The 24,394-nt window shown below is 46.4% G+C and overlaps 1 protein-coding gene across 1 annotated transcript in view; it reads right to left on the bottom strand.

Moving 5' to 3' along the window:
* The window catches only part of Bcar3 (BCAR3 adaptor protein, NSP family member), a 155,768-nt gene extending 131,597 nt beyond the window's left edge, over positions 1-24,171 (bottom strand). The window contains exons 1-2 of the mRNA XM_051165614.1: positions 23,762-24,171; positions 17,046-17,373 (exon numbers count right to left, since the gene is read on the bottom strand). Of these exons, the coding sequence (XP_051021571.1) occupies positions 17,046-17,362 (317 nt within the window). The 5' untranslated portion in view covers positions 17,363-17,373; positions 23,762-24,171. The remainder of the gene's footprint in view (positions 1-17,045; positions 17,374-23,761) is intronic.
* Positions 24,172-24,394: the final 223 nt, after the last annotated feature.

Below are 24,394 nucleotides of genomic sequence, written 5' to 3'. Positions count from 1 at the left end.
TTGCAACATTCATGTACTGAAAGTGAAAATTTATTTGGGGCATCCAATTGATTGGGAATATACTTTTTTGTTGTTGTTTTTGTTTTGTTTTGTTTTTCGAGACTGGGTTTCTCTGTGTAGCCTTGGCTGTCCTGGACTCACTTTTTAGACCAGGCTAGCCTTGAATTCACAGCAATCTGGCAGCCTCTGCCTCCCGAGTGCTGAGATTAAAGGTGTGCACCACCACACCCAGCAGAAATATACTTTTAAAAAGCATCTTTTCATGAGGTAAAATGTTTAAAATTAGAAATGTCGGATGGACAGTCTCTACAAGCAAGTCTCAGTCTTACTTATAAAGGATAGAAGCATTGGTCAAATCAACCAATCAGAAACAAGGGAAAGATACCCCCAGTTACTGCTGCTGTCTGCCACTCTTGCAGGCCTCAAGACAGTATGGCTTAAATAAGCAAAAGAAATAAAGGTACAAGACCTAGCAAACTGAGACGCAAACTGTCACAACTCACAAATGATGTTATAACTGGGAAGTATCCCCAACAGGCTTATGGGGGAACACACGAGGAGGTCGTGGAACCTTTAGTGGTGAGACCTGGCTGGCAGAAGCAAGTTAACAGAGCCAAGCCTTTGGCTGTTATACCCTCCTCGGCCTCCTGGTCCATCATGAGGTGAAGCCCAGAGCCATAGGCTCTCACGGCTGTGAGTGCTGGGTCACGTTTTCCCCATCCTGGTGGACTGAACCCTGCTCTGAAGCCAGATCCGATAGCTTTTTTCCCCTTAAAGCATTTCTGTCAAGTACTTTGTCACAATTATGAGAAAAGTACTACATTACCATCTACACAGGGCTATACAAGAGAGCTACAAAGATCCTAGAAGCAGGCCAAGGATATGCATGTATACATAATACACTTTATAGACATATAAAGTACTTTATGACATCTTAGAATTAAAACTTCCTGAGGGCGGGAATCAGAACGTTTGTAAATCTGAGATAGAGTCTTTGCTTTGTGTGTGGTGTATTAGTCACAAAAATTAAACTCCTAGAACATTGGGTTAAATTGTAATAGAAGATGACTTACGTGTGGCCAGTAGTCTGAGTCTGTGTACCTAAACTCATGGGTCCCCAAAGGAACAATCTTGCAGACCCTGGTGTCTACCAGTTTCTTTCTTTCTTTTTACCTTCTTCTTTTTAATGTTATAGAGGGGTTTATTAAATGAGCCTGGGGAGAGAAGGAAAGGGGGGAGGGGTACCCCAGAGAGAGACAGAGACAGGAAGAATAAGAAGAAGAGAGAGAGGAAGAATAAGAGCTCTTCTTTAAAAAAAAAAAAAAAAAAAAGATTATTTATTTATCACATATACAGTGCTCTGCCTGCATGTACTCCTGCACACCAGAAGAGGGCATCAGATCTCATTATAGACGATTGTGAGCCACCATGTGGTTGCTAGGAATTGAACTCAGGATCTCTGGAAGAGCAGACAGTTCTCTATAACTGCTGAACAGTCTCTCCAGCCCCCACCAGTTATCTTTCTTTATCTGTTTGTTTTGTTTTGTTTTCCGAGACAGGGTTTCTCTATGTAAAAGAGCCTTGGTTGTCCTGGACTCGCTTTGTAGACCAGGCTGGCCTTGGACTCACAGAGATCCACCTGCCTCTGCCTCCCAAGTGCTGAGAATACAGGCATGAGCCACTGCACCCAGCCCACTAGTTATTTTCTTAACCAATGCCTGTACCAGGGTATGTCACAAAAATCAGGAAATGGTGACATAACAACTAGGACAAAGCCTGCCTTCCAGTGGCAACCTGGTGGCTTGTGTACCTTAGAAATTAGAATCTTGTTTTCTATCATGAAGTTCCTCTGACCTCTTAGAATCTTGGCTGGAAGAGGAGGGTGGGAGGAAGGAAGGGGGAGTGGCAGACTTAAACCATGCATACAATAGAAGTATATGCTACATGTGACTATATAATACACTTCATTATGATGTTCAACTAGATGAGATTAGTGTATAGAAGAGTCCAACATCTTCTTTTCTGTTTCATTAGACGCCATCTATGGTTACGATTCCTATCCATCTTGCCTGCCTTACCTCTTCACAGCTCCAATAAATCCAGATTCTCTGAACCCACTTCTCCATCTTTTTTAATTAATTACTTTATGTCCAGACCACAGTTTAGGTAAACTCTTCTCACCCCAGTCTCTTCCCACCCCCATCCACTCCGCTCCCTTTTCCTCAGAAAAGGGGAGTCCTCCCGTGGATACCCACCAGCCCTGGCACATCAAGTTGCAGTAAGACTAGGTGCATCTTCTCCTATTGAGGCTAGAAGAGGCAGCCCAGTTAGGAGAAAGGGTCCCAAAGGCAGGCAACAGAGTCAGAGACAGCCCCTGCTCCTGCTGTACAACTATTACGTATGTCCAGAAGGCCTAGGGCAGCCCTATACAGGCTCCTTGGCTGGCTGATTCGGGAGGGCGAGGAGGGGGGTTGTATTGTTTCCTTGACCCTTATAACTCCTATAATTCTTGCTCCTCATCTTCCATGGAATTCCCCAAGTTGTACCTAATGTGTAGCTGTGGGTCTCTGCATCTGTTTCCATCAGTTGCTGGGTGACGCCTCTGTGACGATGGTTATGCTGGGGTCCCATCCGCAAGCAGAGCCCACAGAGTCTTTGTGCCCATCTTTGTCACTCTGCTTTCTATGCTCTGTCACAACCAGAGCTCAAAAGAATTAGTAATATTTCAGGTCACCTTTCTTGTGAATTCCGAAGTTTTTCATCTTTTAGATTTATTTATTTTATATGTGTGACTGTTTGTTTCATGTATGTACGTGCACCATGTGCAAGCCTGGTACCCACAGAGGTCAGAAGTGGGCATCAGGTGCCCTGGAACTGGAGTCACAGACGGATCTAAGCCACCATGTGGATGCTGGGAATTAAACCTGTGTCCTCTAGGAGAGCAGCAAGTGCTATTCACCATTGAGCCTTCCCTTCAGCCCCAAATTGTGAAGTTTTGAGGTAAGAATGATTTAATGTGCACCGTGTGCCCTGTCTCTCTTACTGGACTATGAAAACCCTGAGAGCAGGCTCTATACTCTACCTGTGTTTGCATCTCCAGGGTAGGACTGCTCAGCAAATTGTGGTTGTTTAGTGAGAGAGAGAGAGAGAGAGAGAGAGAGAGAGAGAGAGAGAGAGAGAGAGAGAGAGAGAGAGAGAGAGAGAGAGAATGAGAATGTGTGTGTCTTGCACTGTGCAGAAGACCTAGACCCTAACCCGTCTCTTTCATCACACTCAGTGGATTCACCAAGGAAAAGACAGTATCAAACAAGATTGTTCTCCTTAAGATCACTGAACTGCAAACCTGAAGTGTGACAGCCTCAGACAGCAGCTGCTTTAGCAATGGAGTAGCCATGCCCAAAGCCAGAGGACCGCCTCACTTGCCACACCGCAGACCAGATGCTTCTGAGGTGATGCTGACAGACTGCTCCTCCTGCACACGAATGTCTCTGGACATGTTTGAAATTCCAGGGAGAAAGTTATTTGGGGCCGTAACCCAGAGGACGGACAGAGTTTCCCACGGCATAATTTCTGTTGACTGGGAAAATAAGGAGAAACAGGTGTTTCACAGAGGGCGGGTGCTACATAGGGCAATGCACACTTGTAATCCCAGCACTTGGGAGGCTGAGAGAGGAAGATCATGGAGTTCAAGGCCAACCTGGACTATACAGCAACTCTAAACAAGAAGAAGAACAAAATCCACCACTGCCCTGGCAAGTGAAGTAATGACATCTTGGGGAAAATATTAGCTATGCCTAGACTAACGGGGTTTTGTTTGTTTGTTTGTTTTGTATTTTTATTCAGATACTGAGATTAATTATACTTGGGAATAGTAATGGTACCGGGAAATACTGTCTGAATTTGCCTTCACTAACTGCAAACGGGATGCAGCTGTGAACACAAGGGCCAGAGCACTTTAGGCACATGACTTACAGAGACATCTTCATCACATCAGCTTGCAAATCAAATGAGAAGAGACCCAATCTTCTATACCTCAGCGTGCTCACTGATGATGTGACGGTATGTATCACCAGCTGGTGGCCTTTTAATACTGTCATTGTGTTAACACGTGACACCAGAATCACCTCGTAACCAATACTGGAGAACATTAGGTCTGTTCCTTAAAGATTAGATCCATGGGTCTTCACAGCGGAAAAAGTGTGACACTATACATCTTGCATTTCTGAGGTCAGAGTTAAAACCATCCACCATATGTGATCTGGGCAGCCATGTGTGACGACCTCCCTTGGTCTGACTATGAGCTTCAGTTAATGGCCCTAAAAATCACAGTAATTTTCTTTGACAACCGTAACATGCCTCTGACTCATTCTGAGGCTTCAACAGTTCAACTCCTAGGATATTTTTTTCAGAGCAAGCAGTTATGTGAACCCCGCATTTATAAATGTTTTTGGACTTCCAGTGTAAGCCTTTCTCTCTCTCTTTATGAAGTTTTATCTAATCAAATCAGCTGTGTTGTTTCAGAATATGAATTTCCTTCTTTGTGTCTCATGTCTGTCTGTCATCGGACAGCCTTCCTGTGCCTCCATGATTTGTGTCATGTACCTAGGTGATTGCTATGCCAGTATTATTGTCTAAATGACTTTTTTTTTTTTTTTTTTTTGGGTAATTGATGAGAATAGGGCTGAGTCCACAGCCTCCTGCAGGCTTCACATACCGTTATGGAGCCTGAATCTCCCACCTAAGGATGGCACCAACGGATGGCACTTGCATGCACGCCGTCTCAACATACCTCTACACTCTCATTCCAGTAAGCAGAAAGCATGAGGCAGCCCTACAGGAGTTATTAAAAGGAAGTCCCCCAAGGTATAAGTGCATCTCCAACTTGTCACAGCCCAAACATTATGCCTTAATTCTCATAGCCCAGCCACTGCCATCTTCCCACAGAAAATCACCCAACAAAAAGAGCGACTTCTCCCCCCTTTCACACTTGGCCTATCTTAGTAGTTGGCCCACCCCCAGCTGCCAGAACCATACCTGGAATGTTCCTCCCCCTCACCCCACCATATCCAAACTCAGCACATTTTGTAGACTAATTTTAACTCCCCGCCTGTGTTTTTTTTTTATAAAACAAACAAACAAACAACAAATTATCCACTGGTTCTTTCCTGTAATTTGTTTTGTCAGCCCAATAGTGCCTACAGTGACAGTGCTTGTGTGATGGCCTCAGCTCCTGTTCCCTCAGTCTCCTTGATCCCTGGGACCTCTTAATCTGGCCTCCTCTATTATAGGTTGGCAATTCTGCCTTTACCATTCCCACCTGCCCCCTTCCCAATCAGAGCAGTTATTTCCTGCACCCACCCTGCAAGCTAGTCACACAGAAGCTCAGTAATGTAGACTCTCTTGCCCTACCCCCCTCCCCCACACCCCTCCTTGTGCTCTTATTGTTCCAAACATAACTTTTGAAAGCCCTTTTGTTGCCTGTGGCCTTCGCACAGTCCCGCTTGCTCTGCACTCTTTTTTTTTCACAGCCCAGTGACACCCTCTGCTATGGTCCTTGGCTGCATGGCCTGACCTTTTTTAGGGTCTAGGTCCAAGGTTGGGATGCCATAGCCGAAGTGGTAGCAGAGAAGAGGCAGGCCCCGAGGGAAAGGTTACCTATTAAATGCTATCCCCATGCCATGTTGGGGTGTGTTTGTGTGATGCCTGGACAGATGTTAGGGTCAGAGGACAGGAGGATTAACTGAGTGACACAAAAGGTTATCTGGTGGGTGGGAAGTTACGTCAGCAAGCAAAGAAAATGGAGAGAAGATGGAAGATCAGCTGACCCCCAAATCAGCATCTCCTGATCCATGACCTACGAGTGCTTTAGGACAAAGACCTGGCCTCTCTCCGCATCTCCAGTTGCTGGCCAAAGCCTGGCACTGTGAATGAAAACACAAAGGGACTCTGGTTCATCTCTCCCTCTGTGTGTCTCTCTGTGTCTCTGTCTCTGTCTCTGTCTCTCTCTCTGTCTCTCTCTCTGTCTGTCTGTCTCTCTCTGTGTGTGTGTGTGTGTGTGTGTGTGTGTGTGTGTGTGTGTGTGTGTGCGTGCTCGCAGGGGAGGGGAAATCCCTTATACCAGTATATGCTGGCTGATAGTGACCTTTTTACAAATCCTTCAATGGTAGAGCCACTAGAAGGCCCCATGCCTCCCCTCCCTCTGCCAGAGGGCTTTTATTTTAGTTTCACTAAGCAGTTTCCCATATGGAGCTTGAGTCCATGGGATGATGTCTGCCAGCACTTTCAACTTTCCAGAATCGTTCTTCTAATATCCAAAGAGGCTGGGGATGTGGACATGCACATGTCCTTTCCTTGGGAGGATAAGAAGACTGGATATTTCCAAAATTGCTTCTCTCTCCCAAACAGCCAATTCCTGTTTTAGAAAGTCTCTAGCTCATCTGAAAATGTAGCAATGCCTGAGGTTTTGTTTTTTTTTTTTAAGCAGCAACTGGGATTATGTTCCAACAGCACCATCTGAGTTTCTTGCACCCTCCACACAGTGAATTGACACCGGAATCCAAGACTGATACTAAACAGGTACTAATTGATAAACCACCAAGCCCGGGGTTAGCTTGTGCCCTGCAGAACCCCAGTGACAGCATCAAGCTAAAGGTCACTGCTGAAATTTTAACTCGGCGGTATTCAGACTGAATAGAACAAGAAAAACCGTATCAGGGCCAGCGCGTCTCTTGGCAGGCACACAAGGTCAGGCTGTCGAAGCCCAAACACAGCACCTTTGATGAAAGCAGAGGCTTCTCTGGCTGGTGTCTAGCAGTCCTCCCCCCTCCACCTCCCTCGTCCACCCCCACCCTTCCCTCTCCCCCTTCTAAAAGAGTATATTTGCTGAGGTTTCTTCTTATGTAGAATAAAGAGCTAAGAGTTTTAGTTAGCGTCAAGGCAGCTCAGAAAAAGAGTTTCATCTAGCCAGATATGAAGACAAAGATCTGCCTTCTAGAGTAGACAGGCATTCTCATGGGGTCTGCCCATCCAATCCTTGGCAAAGCAGCTGTTGCTCTTCATGCCAAAGCCTGACAGCCATGGCCAACCTCTGACAATACATCACAATGCTGTCATCTACACAGCTGATGCTCAGGAACCAAATAATCTAGTTGTCAAAACAAACAAGAGCCATAGTGTTTTAAGTAGGTTTATGACTTTATACTGGGTCATACTCAGCGCTGTCCTTGGCTGCAGCTTGGACGCATCTGGGTCTGCTGGGATAGCTAGAGCCATTAAAGAACAGTCACTGCGATGCAGACATAGATGTGGTGGTCCCTAAAGGTATGTCTGCCTTAACTAAATGAAAAGATTTACTGAAATTAATCAATTAAAATAGTGTGTTTGCTGGGAGGTGGTGGCACACGCCTTTAATCCCAGCACTTGGGAGGCAGAGGCAGTCGGATCTCCATGAGTTCAAGGCCAGCCTGGACTACAGAACAAGTTCCAGGATAGCCAGAGCTTTTAAACAGAGAAACTCTTATCTCGAAAAACAAAAAACAGCAACAACAACAACAACAAAAATACTGTGCTTTATTTTATCAAAAGCTTCTAAGATTGATTCTTGAGCTAGGCATAGTAGCACATGCCTCTTATCCCAGGAGAGGGCAGAGGCAGGTAGATTTCTGTGAGTTCAAGGCCAGCCTGATCTAGGCAGCAGGTTCCAGAGCAGTCAGATCTAACTCGTTTCTCTTTCCACAAACACAGATAGCTCCCTTTGCTGATCCTAGAATGGACTAAACTGTGCTTTCTCAGGACTGGATCCCAGCGTCTTTCCTCCTTCCGAGGGCTTTGCTTTGGTGACAGTGTCTATTCTCATGGTGGACTTCTTAGTTTCTAAGGCTAGACCTCTCTCCATAGCTCCAGGTTCAAAATGCCAACTGCCTGTCCAATAAGGAGGCTCACCACCTCTGCATCTCCGACATGACACACCCCAAACAAGTTTTCATTCCCAGAGATCACCCATCACCTTCTCCAAGGAAAAGCACCTAACCCAAATAGTGACCCTTCCTTCTGACACCTCCGTTTCCCATGTTGTAAGGATCACTCCATCCACCCACCCCCACCCATATCCCCCCACTGCCAGAGCCACGCTGGCCACTCCTTCCTTTCTTTGTCACATTCAACCTTCAGTACATTTGCCAGACTCTATAAACAAACTGCATTTTTGTTTGTTTTGAGATAGATTTTTTTTTTTTAATCATCTAACTTATACTGGCTTTAAAATTAATATCCTCCTGCTTCGGCCACACAAGAGCTGGGACTGCAGACATGCACTAGGTCTCCTGGTTTTAAAATATATCCTGAATCCATGCTCTTCGCGCCCTCTGTTTCTCGGGAGCAGAACTACCTCTTGTCCCATCCCAATCATCTTCTCCATAACTCAGTCCTCCAAAGAGAGAAGAAGCATCTTCTGCACGCTCCAATCTGGCCACACTGTCCCTTTCAAAAGCTCCCGTCTGCATACAGAGGAAATCTAACTTTTTAACCACGGTCTAGATCAGTGCTGCCCAATGAAAACACACAGGCAATTGATCGTTTCCTAATAGTCAAGTAAAAAGAGACCGATGGGTAGGGTGTATTTTATATAACCCATTTCAAAGATGTTACCCTTTCAATACATAGTAACATAAAAAATACTGGTGAAGTATTTTGTGTTTTCTTTAAGTTTTTAATCTCCAGGGCTGGAGACATGGCTCAGAAGTTAAGAGCACTGGCCGCTCTTCCAAAGGTCCTGATTTCAATTCCCAGCAACCACATGGTGGCTCACAACCATCTATGAGATCTGGTGCCCTCTTTAGGCATGCAGGCACACATGCGGGCAGAACACTGTACATAATAAATAAATAAATTTTTTTAAAAAGAAAAAAAGAAAAAAATTAATCTCCAAGTGTTCCTCCCCCTGAGAAGCTGTCACTACCAGTTTAAGTTAGGGTCCTCTGAGGGTATCTTCCTGGTGCTTCCTTTTGTGTCCCCATTGTATTAGTGCATTTGCCCCAGGACCCTTAAACTGGGTACTCCCTAAGGACAAAGACCGTATCTATTTCATTATCCACTGGGTACCTGGTAGCCAGCACAATACCTCAAATAAAGCCAGTTTAATAAAAATGCATGAAAGAATGAACAACAGACTCTAACATTAAGCACATAATCAGGAAGGGGTTGTATAAGTTCACTGGGGACAGCCAGGCTCTGTTTAGTGTATGAATGCAATGGCGTGATGCTGTTTTACCACCCAGCATGGTTGTTATACTCACAAACCGTGAGAGTGTTGGCTGAGGCACACTGCTGGAAGGCAGGCCTGCATAATGGAATCCTAGCCAGACTCCATCAACCTGTGGGAAACTTTCTCCCAGGGCAGCTTGAGGCGTGGAACATGATCCCCCGTTGTTACACAGGCGGATTAAGAGCCTTCCTACTCTACCTTCCAGGTGGAAGGAAGGAAATCACCCAGCCTGAGCCCCTCCTCCATACCCGCGCTTCCAGCTACCCTATAAGAACGTAGTAATTCAGTAGAGCAAAGTAATGTACCTAACGTCCAGCCCCAATGCTACCAGCTCTGGCTGATGAATCAGTATCAAGATCCTCGGCAGTTTTGATAGTCACAACGACACAAACCTCCCAGTGACCCTCAGTCAGATGTCCCAGAAGAGCTGAGCAGCCGAGGAACTGACTACTGGTGACTAGGTAAGGGCTAAGAGCAAGCCTGTGTGTGAGCTGTGCAAAGCAGAGGCCCAGCGGGTAGCCCAGGCTTCATTGTGAAAGTTATAATGCTGATATTTAGAGACACCTTCCTATGTGGGGACCAGTTAACCAATACAGCACTCCTCATGCTGGGTTATTCTCAAATCAAGTTTATAATTGAGAATGTTCTCCAGGCACATGCCTAAAACTGACCGCACTGAGGCTTCTAACTCATCTGTGTTAAGGGTTATTTTGATCACAAGAGTCACTCTGATCTGATATCTATTTGCAGGGGAATCCGGAACTATAGATCACACAGGCTAGAAGATTCCTCAATCCTCCACAGCTTACACATAAAAACACAACCCCTCGACGAGGCAACATGAGCTTGTCTTTGGGCACCTAAAGAAGAGAAAACTTGACACTCTGCTTCCAATTCCATAGGCTAGACTGGGTGATGACCGTTACAAACCACAGAATGGCTGAGACCCAAGGGTGTGAAGGCCACCCACTCCGGGCCCCTGGAAGACAATCTCTCTCCCCAGTCAACAAGAACAATTAGGAATTCTCTAGCATGCACACCCTGGCCAGGCTGGGCTGGCTGGCAGACCCACTGGCATATCTGTAGATCCTATTTACAATGCACTTTTGCAGATACTTGTGGGAGTTCAACAACCAAGATTGAAGCCCCGGTCTTCCCAAGTAGCAGGGGCGAGGCTGGAGAAAGCCTGAGTTAGAGCATGTCTGCCTGGGGGAAGGGGATACAATTAAGAAATGCCACAGGGACTGCATTGTGTCACCCGCTGGTCATTTTCTTGGTTGTGGTTTACAATCGGTTAAAAGAAAAAACAAAATCCTTTTCTTTCTCCCAGAACAGCTGGGAATGCACAGATTCTAGCCCCTCTGTTCCTTGTCAGGACAGGAGTTAGGACTCCCATCAGGCAGCTGGTAGACCTCCAGGCAGCTCCTCCTCTGGTCTCCTTCAATATAGACACAATAAAAGATAGAGGACCAGGCTCACCCCTGACTCAGCTGCTCCTAGCCTGAGAACATAAGGGACCACCAGGGCCAAGCCCTATACCATTTCTGGGACATCAGTAGCCCATCCACAGCAGCTGCATTTGACCATCAAGGAGGCACTTGTAAATGGCAGTAAAACTCAGCCCACTGGCTATTCTTTCCTTGAGACATTCTTATGCTCAGAGCTGTTAAAAATCCAATGTTACCCTGGTCACCCAATAAGTAAACCTTTTATTAAATAGCATCTACTAATCTACTAAGTACATTTTTAAAATGCAGGTTTCTCTCTGCATATGAGAAGTCTGCAACGTGCAGGCGGCAGATGTGACGTGCATGAACTATAGACACCTGCACGTAGCCCCTCACACTGCAGATTTTCTGGTTACCTTTGAGAGGAAAGGCTGGCTTACTGGCATGTCTGGGGCGACATCTTGCTTTGTCGAGGAGAAAGCCATACTTAGAGAATCTTTCAGATGAGGGCTCTCATAGAGCCCAGAGTCAGGTCTTTGAAATGATTTTCCGAGAAACGTCTGCATGGACCCTGGGCTCGATCCCCTAGCCTCACACCCTTCTGAAGATCGGATAGGCTGATGCAGAAGGCAGGGTACTGGCTGGGGAAAGCAAGCCAGTTTTCAACAGGAATAACTGCAGATTGTGTGGCCACCGTCAGCTACAACACTTGTGCCGAGTCAGTCAGAACCTTTCATGCAAACTAATGAAACCCCACATTGTCCCACCACATGTGCCCACAGCACAAGATGTGGAAGGAATTAGTCTCTCACAGCTGTTCCCAGGAATGTATGCCTCCACATACCCACAGGCAGGAAAAGGGCCATAGCCCCGATCACTCAACTATCCTGGCAACACAGAAATCCTAGCAGGAACCAGGCTGCTCTCAGCTCAAGGAGGCTTCTAGATTCAAACACAGATCTATCCATGAGGGTAAATGAATCAAAGGGACGCAACCAAATGGTGCTAATGTCAAGAGGAAATCCTGTCTGCAGGCCTCTTGGAGAAGCCTGGCTGTGCATCTGGAACAAAGGCTCCCCTGTGACATCAAACAGCAGGCTTAAGGACTCTCTGGCTTCTGGCTTTGGCCCCTTTCCAAAACCGCAAGTACATCCCAGGGCAGCCAAGACAACAAGAAAGCTAAGAGATATGGTCTCCGAAAGAGAAGACCAACTCCCTTTTCCAGACAGGCCTTCTGCCTCTTGGCAACTGAGATCTTATTCTCCCCAAAGCCCATGTCTAAGGTGTTATGGTATCAGATGGGAGCCTCCCCTTTCCATTGGAGCAGACAGTTCAGTGGTGCCAACAGCTGTACCAATGCCATTGGAGGCTGTGGCACAGTGTCTGTCTGGGGAGTAGCCAACAAGTGCCAGCCCTTTTCTCCGAACTCAGTTATCCACTAGGGTATATCCTTACTTCCCCAACTGATGATGATGATGATGGTGGTGGTGGTGGTGGTGTTGATGAAGAGGAGGAGCAGGAAAAGGATGAGGAAATGGAGGAAGAAGAACAGGAGGAGGAAGAGCTCTGTCATGCCTTATACAGGGTCTTGATGTTCCAATAAGAATATGGATATATCCTTTAAGATTTTTCTGGTTTTGTTTTTGTTTTTCTGAGGCAGGATTTCTGTGTATAGCTCTGGCTGTCCTGAAATTCACTCTGTAGCCCAGGCTGGCCTCGAACTCAGAGATTTCCACTTGCCTCTGCCTCCCAAGTGCTGGGATTAAAAGCATGCACTACCACCACCAGCCCCTTAAGATATTTTAAAGCTATAAAATGTAAGGGATATTAATAGCACCCTTTTGCATTATATAATTTCTTTGGACATGGCTTATTCATAAAAGGGAGGATATGGTATATGCAGACATGTCAGCTTAAGAACTGTAAACATAGCTGGGTGTGGTGATGCACACCTGTAATCCCAGCACTCAGGAGGCAGAGATAGGAGGATCACTATGAGAAAGCAAATCTAGGATAGCCAAGGTTATACAGAAAAACCCTGTGTCAAAAAACTAGAAAAAAAAAAAGAAGTAAACATTTGGGTCACACGGGAGACTTTATTTTGCTCAAGGCTTCCCATTGGATGGATAGTCAATTTGTTTTCAATTACAATAAAGGTCACATAGCCAGTGGTGCTGGTACACGCCTTTAATCCCAGCACTTGGGAGGCAGAGGCAGGTGGATTGCTGTGAGTTCGAGGCCAGCCTGGTCTACAAAGTGAGTCCAGGACAGTCAAGGTTACACAGAGAAACCCTGTCTGGAAAAAAACAAAAATACATAAATAAATAAATAAATAAATATAAAGGTCACAATTTAATGATTAATACGATAAGCATGTTTGTTGTAAAAATAACAAATCCACAAATCTTATCTCCCAAAAGTACTTGAAGCAACAGATGGTACTGGACCCTGTATGTGCTATGTTTTGTCCCAGACACACAGCTATGATAAGGCATAATTTATAAATCAGGCATAGTAAGAGAATAATAGCAATAGGAAACTATAACAAGATTAATAACATACTTAATATACTGTATATCTTGGCAATTTCAACATACTTTTTTCCCCCTAAGTTAAAGCTTTCAGTTCTCAGGGGCTGGAGAGATGGCTCAGTGGTTAAGAGTGCTGCCTGCTCTTCCAAAGGTCCTGAGTTCAATTTCCAGCAACCACATGGCGGGTCACAACCATCTGTAATGTGATCTAATGTCCTCTTCTGGCCTACAGGTGTATATGAAGGCAGAGCACTGTATACATAATAATAAGTAAAATATTTTTTTTTAAAAAACCCTTTCAATTCTCACTTTTAAAAAGCTCGTTAGAGCTGCTCTTTGGAGCATCAGAATTACCAACATCACTCCTCTTATGTTTTGGGGCCATTATAAAGTCAAGTGATGCCTACCCAAATACAGACACTGCTATACCATAACATTCAAAATGGTTTCCACGTGACTAATTTGGGGGTTTCCGGGGGGTGGGGAGCATATATAGTTTAGGTACACTGTACCCAATATCATGTGCCAGGACATGATTCTTGTCCTGAGTGGATAGAGCAGAACACAGTGAGGTGTTTCCTGCTACTCAGTAGCTCACACTGAAAAAAATCATGAATTATTTCCAGAATTTTCCATCTGCTATTTTTGCTAACAGCTAGCTGATGGTGGGCAACTGAAGCCCCAGAAAGCAGAAGTGCAGATAAAGAGATTTACAAGACAAGGAGGTACTTGTCTGGGTTGTTGCTTTCTGTGTGTAGGTGGGATAACCCTGGAGAGGGAGGGAGCCCAGGATGCATGCCCATGGGGACCTGTCATTGCCATGTCAACGCCAAATGGGATGAGGTGGAAAGTTGTCATACTCTGCATCTGGCCAGGCTACCGTAAAGTGAAACTAATGGTGGGTGGCTGGTGTTTCTCTAGCTCCTTTCAGCTCTAGGCTGAATCAGGTGTAGGTGGTCACCATTCACTGTTTCTTTCTAAAAGAGCCTCTCTCTCCAGAACCTAGGGTTCTCATTCGTGCTCCTCAGCGCTAACCTGTCATGGACAAAACCCTTCCTCATGTCATGGTTTATTTCATAAAGGAATTGAGTCAGCTCATAACATTACTGGAGTATTTTTAAAAGAAGGGGGGAAAAATCATGTACTCTGAACTCATAAAAATCAAGAGGAGAGGGCTGGAGAGGTGGCTCAGAGGTTAAGAACTCCATTGGTTCTTCCAAAGGTCCTGAGTTCAATTCCCAGCAACGACATGGTGGCTCATGACCATGTGTAATAAGGTCCAGTACCTTCCCGTAGTGGGTAGGCACACATGCAGGCAGAATACTGTATAAATAATAAATAAATGGTTTGTTTGTTTTTTTTAATCAAGAGGAGATTTTTAAAAAACATAGAAAATGACTCTGTTGATGAGTCTTAACAGGTCAGACTTCATGAGCCTTTGGCACACCACCTATGGCCTTCCTACTCTGTGATTTGTGCAGGATATTCATTTGGTATTTCTTGTGTTTACCTTAAATAATATGATTCTTTTGAGTGAAGAGAAAAGGATACGGATTTAGATTACTGGGGTTGTGAATGATAAACAAACCCTAGGTCAGCAGGACTTGTTGGCTTCTGAAGCCAGGACTTCAGACTCAGGACTTGCGCCCACCCTCTGATAAGATCTTTCACGGAGCTCTGACCTCTGTCCAAGTCAGTTTCCAAATAGAAAAGCTTTGAACTCCAGGCAGGTTGGCAGGTTGGACCTTGGGTGTTTATGAAGAACTTCCTGGAGCTAGGCGGTGACTCCACCACTGCCTCCTGCCCAGCAGGCCCGCTCTACAGCTTTCCCTTGAGGTCAGGGAGGATCTCATGGCTCTAAGGAGTGGCTCTGAACTGTCTGTGTCTGGTACATGGTAGATACCTAGCCCAAGAAGAGCTTAGTTAAAAAGATGCCCTCCCCAGTAAGCCAACTGTAGCAGCCAGTCCCGTCTCTGCATCTTGCAGCCCGGCACTGATTGGTGCTTGCCTACTGGATGCCAATGGTGCCATATTAACAAAGAGAACTTAAGTATGAGCCTCTATTTTTGCCCAACTCCATATCTGCTTATTTCATCATCAATCTGCCTGTAGGTTCTCTATGCTAGGAAGGCACACAGCTGGGTTTCACCCATTTTCTTCTTACAAATATGTGAAACTAAAATTGATGTTTTACTATTGTCTACCCACTCCCCAGCCCCTAATAAGCTCTACTGCTCCCCTCTCAACTTAACCCACAGGCCACACCAGCTTTCTCTGGGGTTTGTGGACACACCAAACTTGCTCTCAGCTCCAGCTCTTTGTATTTGGAAGCTCGTCCACAGGTCAAGGTTGCCTTCTTTCATCGAGCAGTCATCTTAGATCAGAAATTATCATATCTTTAAAGACCCTTACAAATACAAAGCAATAACTACCCATGCCCACAGGGGCCAGCAAGTCAACCCACTTCTTCTACAGCATTTAGTATAATCTTGTGTTGTCTTAATTACGTGTATCTGGTCTCTCACTGGAATGCAGTTCAGAGAAGATGTTGCTTCAGATGCAAGAAGACAAAGGCAGATTGCTGCAATACTTTGGCTGCTAGAGTGTCCTCAATGCTGGACCAACCCTTTAAGTACTCAGTGAAACCCTGGGGTCCAGAAAATCAATATCCTCTAATGAATATAGGTGTTAATATATAGATGGAACCAAAAACCAAGCCAGGATCAGAGTAGCTTTCTTTGCTACAAGGTTGGATGGACAAGAAAGATAAGGGAAGAAAATGCCCTGTTCCTTGCCTGATATCATCACATGCCGCAGACCCACAGAAAGGGGAGCACAGCTCCCAAGTTGGCTCTAACAAGCAGAAACCAATCACAGCCCAGTCCTTATAATCCCAGAGAAGTAGCATTTGCAGCTATGAGGCTTAGTCACCCAGAGCCCTGGCCTCAGCAGGGAGCAACCAGTCCTCCCACAACCATATCATGAAGCTGATTTGGTAACTCAGGCACACAAAAACTTAATTTTGGCATATTGACAACTAAAGGACGTATGGATCCTAACTTATAAATGCCTTGGCATTGCTACAGAATTAAATGGATTTTGTAGTTCAGAATCCAATACTATAATTTTTTGGTTTTTTTTTTTTTTTTTTTTTTTTTTTTTTCCAAAACAGGGTTTCTCTGTGTAGTCTTGGCTGTCCTGGACTCACTTTGTAGACCAAACTGGCCTCGAACTCACAGCAATCCACCTGCCTCTACCTCCCAAGTGCTGGGATTAAAGGCGCATGCACCAACACGCTCAGCTAATTTTTTTTTTTAATGCACTTTCTTTTAAGGGTCTTGATGTAGCAAGTTAGATTTTAAAATCTCCAATATTAGATGGTAAGAAGAAATAATTTGTAAAAGACTGTTATATTTATGCTGTGATTACATACACTTTAAATCAGGAACCTTAATCTTAAAAGGCACATATGAAAATATGTTTAGATAAAATAAATTTATTAGAAAATGAGATTTGCTTCAGCAATACCAGAGTAGGGGAAGGAGACAGAAATAAAGGCAAAATAGGACTGGCTGTATCAATTGGTAACTGCTGAGGTGTGATGATGGCTTTACAGAGGTCACACTATTCTCTTGGGCTAGGCATGCAGTTCAGTGACAGAGCACGTGCCTCTCATGTATAAGGCCCTGGGCCTCAACACCAGAAGGAAGGAAGGAAAGAAGGAAGAGGGAAGGGGAAAGAGAGACTCATAAACATACGTTTAACATAAATGACTTTCACTCATGAGGCGGTGACAGGAGTTACCTGAAGGTGAAGGTTTCCCCTTTCCAGTCATGCAGTGGGTTTTCCTGGATGATGTCCTGGGTCAGAGGTGAACTCTGTCGTGGGGATTTGGAGTGGGGGAGAGTACCCATGTGACTGGCACTGTCACAGGACCGTATGGGAGGAGGGCCTTTTTTCTTCCGTGGAAGAGTGCCGTGTATAGACACGTCTTGATAGGCATCTGTGAGATGCTCCGCAAGAGGGGACTTGCTGCTCAGAAGGTCCATGGACGAGGCCAAGGGGAACTGGTGATTCACAGCCATGTTTCTGGGAAGGCTTGCAAATTTTCCCGCAGCCATGATTCTCAACTCTAAGGAGGGAAAAAGAGGGAAGAACATGGCTAAGATATTCACAAGAACCAACTTCAAGCTTATGGAAGAAACTGGAAACAGTCATGACTCATCAAAAGATAGATAATGTCACAGACATCACTAGTGGAACCTCATAAGAATGGTTTGCCCATTTCTCTCCATCAGGATTCTGAAGAGAAATTCAGCTGGAGGGGTGGCAAATCCAAATACACGACCACATCTCAGAATTGTTAGAACCACGTGAGCTGTTTTATTGTTATTGAAAGGGGGGTACAATTAAGGGGAAAAGACTGTTATCAAAGGACTGGTAATACACACCAGGAAAAACCCTGTAAGTTGTCAGATGACTGCTACACTGGTCCACTACCCAGCAAATGATAAAACAGGCAGAGATGACTGGGATTCTCCAGCTCCCGGAACTTGTGCACTGCCAGACCAAAATTGTGCTACCCACAATGATAGGGCAGCTTTTCCAGCAAAGGCTTGATGCATATAAATAAATCACTGTGCTCTAATTAACCAAGGCAGGGTCAAGGGTCAGGAGTGGCTCTCTCTTCCGTATATACATCCCATAAACTCAAGGAAGAAGAAAAAGGGAAGCAGGAGAGAAATGAGTGCAAAGCTGGGGGGGGGGGTGAGGCGGGGGGGGGGGGGGGGGGAGGTGGGAACGGCCAGTGAGGCACAGCACCAGCTCCCACAACTGCTCCCAAATATGGCTGGTGGTCATTTGCCTTCAACAGTGTTTAAGCTCCTACATAAATTATAGTTTTGACCTAAGCCAAATTGTACCTGGTCCATCAAGGCTAACATACAAATCAAACAGGAGCCCTAATTTTTAAAAAATTGTAGTGATTCCTTAGGTACCTAAAGTTCCAGAAGATGCCCTACATTACCTATAACATCCAATTAGGGTCTGTACAGTTGAACAAAACAGCCCATTCTCAAGCTCACAGCACCCATTCCTCAACTCACCACCCTTTCCCTTGCAATGGGGGTGGGGTGGGGAGAGGGGGTGGCGCTTTGAGTGACAACTGCCCCCATAGCACCCTGCAGCGCTGGCTCTACACATTCATTGTTGGCTTGGCTTCACCTCCACTCTGCGCACTCATGGAGGCTGCCGTGGAATTAAAAAGGAGTTTGCAAAGGAAACACACTGGGTATGTGAAGCCACACAAAATCCACCACTACACGCAACACAGAAAAGTGCAGGAGTGCTGGGGACTGGGTGTAATACACTCCAGAATACAGTCCTAAGCCAGCCCTCTGTTCTTTGCCAGCCCTGATAATTCAGAAGCTTGTCTGCCGCTTGTGAGACCGCATGGAAGGCTTGGCTCACAAGGGATGTAGAAAAATAGGGAGGTGAGTCCTGGGAGGGCCCCTCCCATCCTGGCCAGTTCCTGGCACACTGTCAGCACTTACTCAATGCTAATCATTGTTATTGTAAAAAGAAACGCAAATTCCCTAGCCTTCTACCTGGTCACCAGTGATGTAAACCAACTAGCAGCCCCCCAAACAACTCCTCCCGACCACCACCCCACACAGCTGTGAACTGCCTCTGTTCAAGCTATCAGCACCTTCCTTCTTTCCTGACAGCCCTGCATCATCTCAAAGAAACTGGTGGGGTGGGGGTGGGGAGAGAGATACAGCATATGCCATTAGGACCACACAAAACATCTTCATGTGTAAAGGCCACGCTGTCAATCAAATTTCTTTCCATGACCCAAGAGGAACAAATATGACTTTAGTTCCAATGACTTTGGCTTCTCTGTACATCTAAGTTTGAACTGGAGTTTAAGATTGCACTGAAAGGCTCCAAAATGCCTTCTCAAGTACCCCACACCTCTATTTATTTTGTTAACATCTTCCTTTTCTATTTTTAATTCAACAAATATTTAAGTAGCACTCTATAGCTGGGCACAGTGGTGCATTCCTTTAATCCCAGCACTCGGGAGGCAGAGGCAGGCGGATCTCTGTAAGTTCAAGAGACTAGCCCGGTCTACAAAGCAAGTCCAGGACAGCCAAGGCTACACGGAGTAACCCTGTCTCGAAAAACAAAACAAACAGCAGCAGCAGCAACAACAACAATTCCTGAATGTATTGGGAAAAGCTCTCTAAGAGGACACTATAACACACCAGATCCTTAGAGGTATGAAAGCATCCGCACACACGTTACATACTTCAGGCCGTGCCCAATTCTAGAGTGGAGAAGCTGAGAAACATTTCCGGAATCATCCACCACATCGGGCAAGGCCAGGGAATCTTGAAGGCTCTGCCCAAGTGTCTGGACTTGACCAGTGAGTGTCAGGAGGGATCCCATCGTCTGTAACTTGGTAGGTGACTCTGGTAAGGGAAGTCAGAGGCATCACTCGGACAGATGGCAGTAAACCATGAAGAACTCTGACCTCAGGAAGTGGCCAAGAGAAAGGACAGGACAGAGTGAAGAGTCATTAGAGGCCCAAGGTCTCAAGTTGGAAGGAAGGAAGGAAGGAAGCCATGGCCATGGGAGGATGGCGTGATGCCGTAGCACAACAAGAGCTTTTCAGGAGGGAGCCATGCAGGAGCTCACCAACTGGAGCCGTGAGGCACTAGGGCCCAGCTAGGTGGTGAAGGAGGTTAGACTCTGTTATGCTAGACATGGATCCAGAAGGAGTCATCAACACAAAGGGAACAAACCAGGGCACTTATTAGGATCACCTATGAGAGCAGGTGTGAAGCATCTCCCACACCACCAGAGACCATCAACACAGCATGAAGCGCATCCTTGCTTCTCACCATGGCTGCCTCAAGCCTATTGGGACCAACGCAGAAAATGAGTTCTGAGAATACAAACACCTAGGGCTTAGTCTGGCTGTTGTGTAAGGATCCTATAAGGACTGTTTACAGTGTGGCCCAACCACAACCCGGATTCTACAATCAGAATCTCTGTAGGTAGGACACTAGCATCAGCATTTCCAAAGCTCTACAGCGTTTCCAAATCTGGAGCAAGGCTTGAGAAGCACTGCATTGTGGCATCTCTTCGGTAGAGGGTACCTTTCACTTTAACTGTCTACCTGGGTGGAAGGCCTCAAATATGGCTGATACTGTACTAAGTCTTCGAAACAAACAAACAAAAAACAAATTAGAAATTATCCCTGATCGCTGTAAGTTCGAGGCCAGCCTGGTCTACAAAGTTAGTCCAGGACAGCCAAGGCTACACAGAGAAACCTTGTCTCGAAAAACCAAAAAACAAAAACAAACAAACAAACAAAAAATATGATCCCTGACTTCATCAGGTTAATATTTTATACAAGAAGCTGACAGTAAAAGGAAATGTTGGGGGGCTTGGGAGATGGCTCCATGATTAAGATCATTGGCTGTTCTTCCAGAAGACTTGGGTTCAATCCCTAGCACCCACGTGGTAGCTCATGACTTACTGTGACTCTAGTTCCAAGGGATCTAACACCCTCATGCAAGCATACATGTAGGCAAAACACCAATGCACATAAAATTAAAAGTAAAATTTTTTTAAAAAGAGCAAACATTGGTATTTCCAAGTTTATTTTCACAGTTCAGAGGGATAATGTTTATCCATTGAAAATATTTTCTGTAGGGGCCTCCAGGGTACCAGAGGTGAAGGTATGATAAGGCTCTGCTCTCAAGAAGCCTGAATTGAGATATGGGGAGTCCATGCATACCACATAAACACAATAAACCAGGCAATACCCACATTATAAGTACCTCCCCCAAGAATCCAAAACAGAACAAAACGGAGAAAAATGATAGGGCGCTGCCTGAAGGAAAAGATGGCTTTGTGATATATGACAGTCTGGGAGGGTCTTTCTGAAGAGCTAATAACAGGAGATCTGAGGGGGAAGATAAGGCACCAGGCAAGGAGAGATCTGAAGGAAGTTGCAGGCAGGGGAAGGATTCCAGCACAGCAAACACAGAAGGCTGAAATAAGTGGCTAGAATAGCTCCACGGGAGATTCTAACCGCTGCCTCCCCTGTATTCTTCGCTTGCAGATGTTTCTGTGCCGATCGATGCCAGCAGTCATTAAACCCTTCTTGTGTACCATTTGGTCTTTTAACATCAAAACAGTATGACTCAGAGCCTGCATACCCAGAGCCAGTATTTACTACTTCCAACCTCAACCCTGCCTCGGCCATAATAGCTATGAGGTCTGGGGACAAGTTACACACCACTCTCTGACAGTCAGTGGGTCATTTGTGAAACATGTTAACAATCCCGTCTTTCTGGACTGTTATGAAAATGAAATGGGATCACGTGTATGAAGGCCTCGATGCAACAGCAAGCAAGAATGCACCTCCTCCAATCAGGGCAGGGGCCATGCACGTGTGCATAGCTTACGTGCTATGTCCCCACTGAAGTGGGAGGTCACACATCAAACCGCTGCGGGAAGGGGGAGGAAAGGGTTGTTTCAACCTAGAACAGATGTAAGCACAGCAAGCAGAGAGGACATAGACGCGAAAGGGCACAGGCACCAAGTGAACCAACCACACGCAGCACGCTTTCAAACAAACATCAGCAAAGACTTTGGCCTCCACCGCCAGATCCTGAAACACATACAAAGATCACATGCTCCATCTTGAGAGGAAAGTATGAGCCGCTGCGAATGCTGAGAAGACGAATGAGCCTCCCGGCAAACTCTCACAGCCTTGCAGCCTGCCTTCCTGACTCCGGTCAGCCAATGAGCTTTGAAAAGTTTATGAACTCTGTCCAACTCACTTGCTCTACAAAGATGGCTAGAACCAAACCACAAAATGTGATGACCTTGCAAGTTGAGGCACTGCCCCACTCGCTTGGATTTTTCTCTGGTTTCTGAAACAGGATAATTTCAAGTTAAACTCACACGTGGTAATCTGTCGGGAGGCCCTTAAGAACTTTTATGCTTCAAGCTGGAAACCCCACTGCCTCAGCTGCCCTTACCGGACCATGACAGAGAATTTGCAATTCAAATCCGTGGTCCTATCTCCTTTGCAAAGTCTGACCAAGAGAGCAGATGGTCAGACCCCACAGATAAACTTGGCTTCTTCACTTAGAACTTTTGCCTGGCCTTAGGAATCGGGGGCATCCTTTTGGTTTTTGAAGTAAACTTCTGAAGTCTAGCCAACCGACTGAAGTATGAATAATTCTTCCACGGATTGTATTTCAAGCAATACAGTGAAGGGTTATCAGGGCAAGGTTCTTAAGCTTAGCACCCATCTGACAAAGCAGTTGTTTTTTGTTTTGTGTTGTTTTGTTTTTTTTTAATCAATAGGAATTGAAATCTTGGCTACTCATCTTGGACGTGTCAGGCTTTTTAACAGCACTTGTGAGTGAGCCCGTGCTGGGCACTGTGGGAGCGTTTGGCATGGTAAACTGTTTACTTCTTGCTCAGGAGGCTTCCTGGCACACTTGCGGGTGGGCAGTGGTCTTTCCCCATGACCGAGAGCCCCCTTCTAGCTCTCTCCTGCACCGGGAAACACAGAATGAGATCATGAGCTTCTAAACTGACCTTCTGGGGGTGGGGGTGGGGGTGAGGGGGCATGTACTTGCCATAGAGAGGCCTGTGGAACCTTGGGAGATAAGAGTCAAGGTTTAAAAGACTCTCTGAACTCAGGGCTCTACTTTCGGTGCCTAAGTGCTGTAGGCAAAAACAGATTCAGGTTACTCCCCCTTTCAACTTGCCTCAGGCAACTGTGAAACATCAGTTCTGTGCAGCTGCCCTACAGCACGCGCTGCCTTTGCCAGCTGCCCTCCAATGAGTGTCTCCGCCTGATCAAACTTTTTAAGTGGCAGTACACTAGGCGGTAAAGGAAGATAGGCTGCGACCCGTCCCTCGCTCCTTTTGCCTTCCCCTCCCCGACTCAAGGGGAGCCACACAACCAACTATTCATTCTTTCTCAACAAAGGGAAGGCGAGGGGAGAGAGATGTTGTCAACAGTTACTGGGCAAGCTCCTTCACTTTTTTTTTTTTTTTAACTTCCCAAGAGATTAGTGGAGAAAGCCTCAGGCTTTCAGCCGTGCGTCGGGGCCGTCTCTGTGCTCCCTAGCTTAGACCGGCCTCCGGCAGAATGAGACTGAACTAGGAGGGGTCCAGAGAGGGTCCAGACAGAGGCTCCCGAGGCCAGCTCCGGGAACGATACCGCCCCAGAGCCAACGAGTGGGGATGCTCGAGGCATATCACCACGCTCCACTCCCAAGAGCTCCCGGATCCGAGGACCGCAACCGCAAGGTTCAAGTCTCATCCCTACTTTGTCCACCTCCCACTCCCACGCCAAATCTGCGGGGGGGGCAGTCGGGGAGTAAAAACACTCGCGGGCTGCGCTCTTCTCCGAGCCTAACTTTTCTCTAAAGAACTTCTAGTCCAATCTCCGTTAAGGTCAGGACTGCGCGGTGCACACTCACCTCCCCGCGTGCGCTCGGAGTCCCGGGTTGCGGCTCAGCGCCGCGCTGCCCGCACGGCACAGTAGTTGCTCCGGGAGCTGGGGCGGCTCATGGTCCGTGGGCGTCCGCCGAGAGGCCGGCGCGCCTGGCCGGTGCGCACCACGGTTCCGTTCCGGCTCCTGCCTGGCCCGGCGGCGGCAGGCGCAGCTCTGAGCCCGCGGCGCGCTCTCTAGCTCTCAACTGGTGATTTGCGGCTTCGCGGCCCCACCCCGCCCAGCCGATTCGCCCGGCTGGGCCGAACCCCCCGCGACATTTACATTCAGTGACCTCGTCTGGCTCTCCTCGGCTGGGATTTGAGAGTTTTGACTCCCCCTTAACTCCCCCGAAGAAGCTAGACTTCAAGTGTAGCTAGACTTCTCTTCCTAACAGAACTTCTTCGCTCAATCGGACAGCCTCACCTAATCCACTCCTCCCGGCGCCCCCACCCCCACCCCAGGCGTTATTTAATTACCCAGCAGATCTGCGGCTCTGCAGACACCTGGCTGGCTTTCAATTTAAAGGGCTTTGATGGGACAAAGACCGAAGTAACCACAGTGAAAGAGCCTGGGAACAGGCAAATCAACCACTCTCCCCTCACACGCGCGCTTGGGAAGG

The sequence above is a fragment of the Acomys russatus genome, chromosome 23, assembly GCF_903995435.1.
Source record: "Acomys russatus chromosome 23, mAcoRus1.1, whole genome shotgun sequence".
Taxonomy (NCBI): Eukaryota; Metazoa; Chordata; class Mammalia; order Rodentia; family Muridae; genus Acomys; species Acomys russatus.
This window is presented reverse-complemented; position numbering and strand designations above follow the sequence as displayed.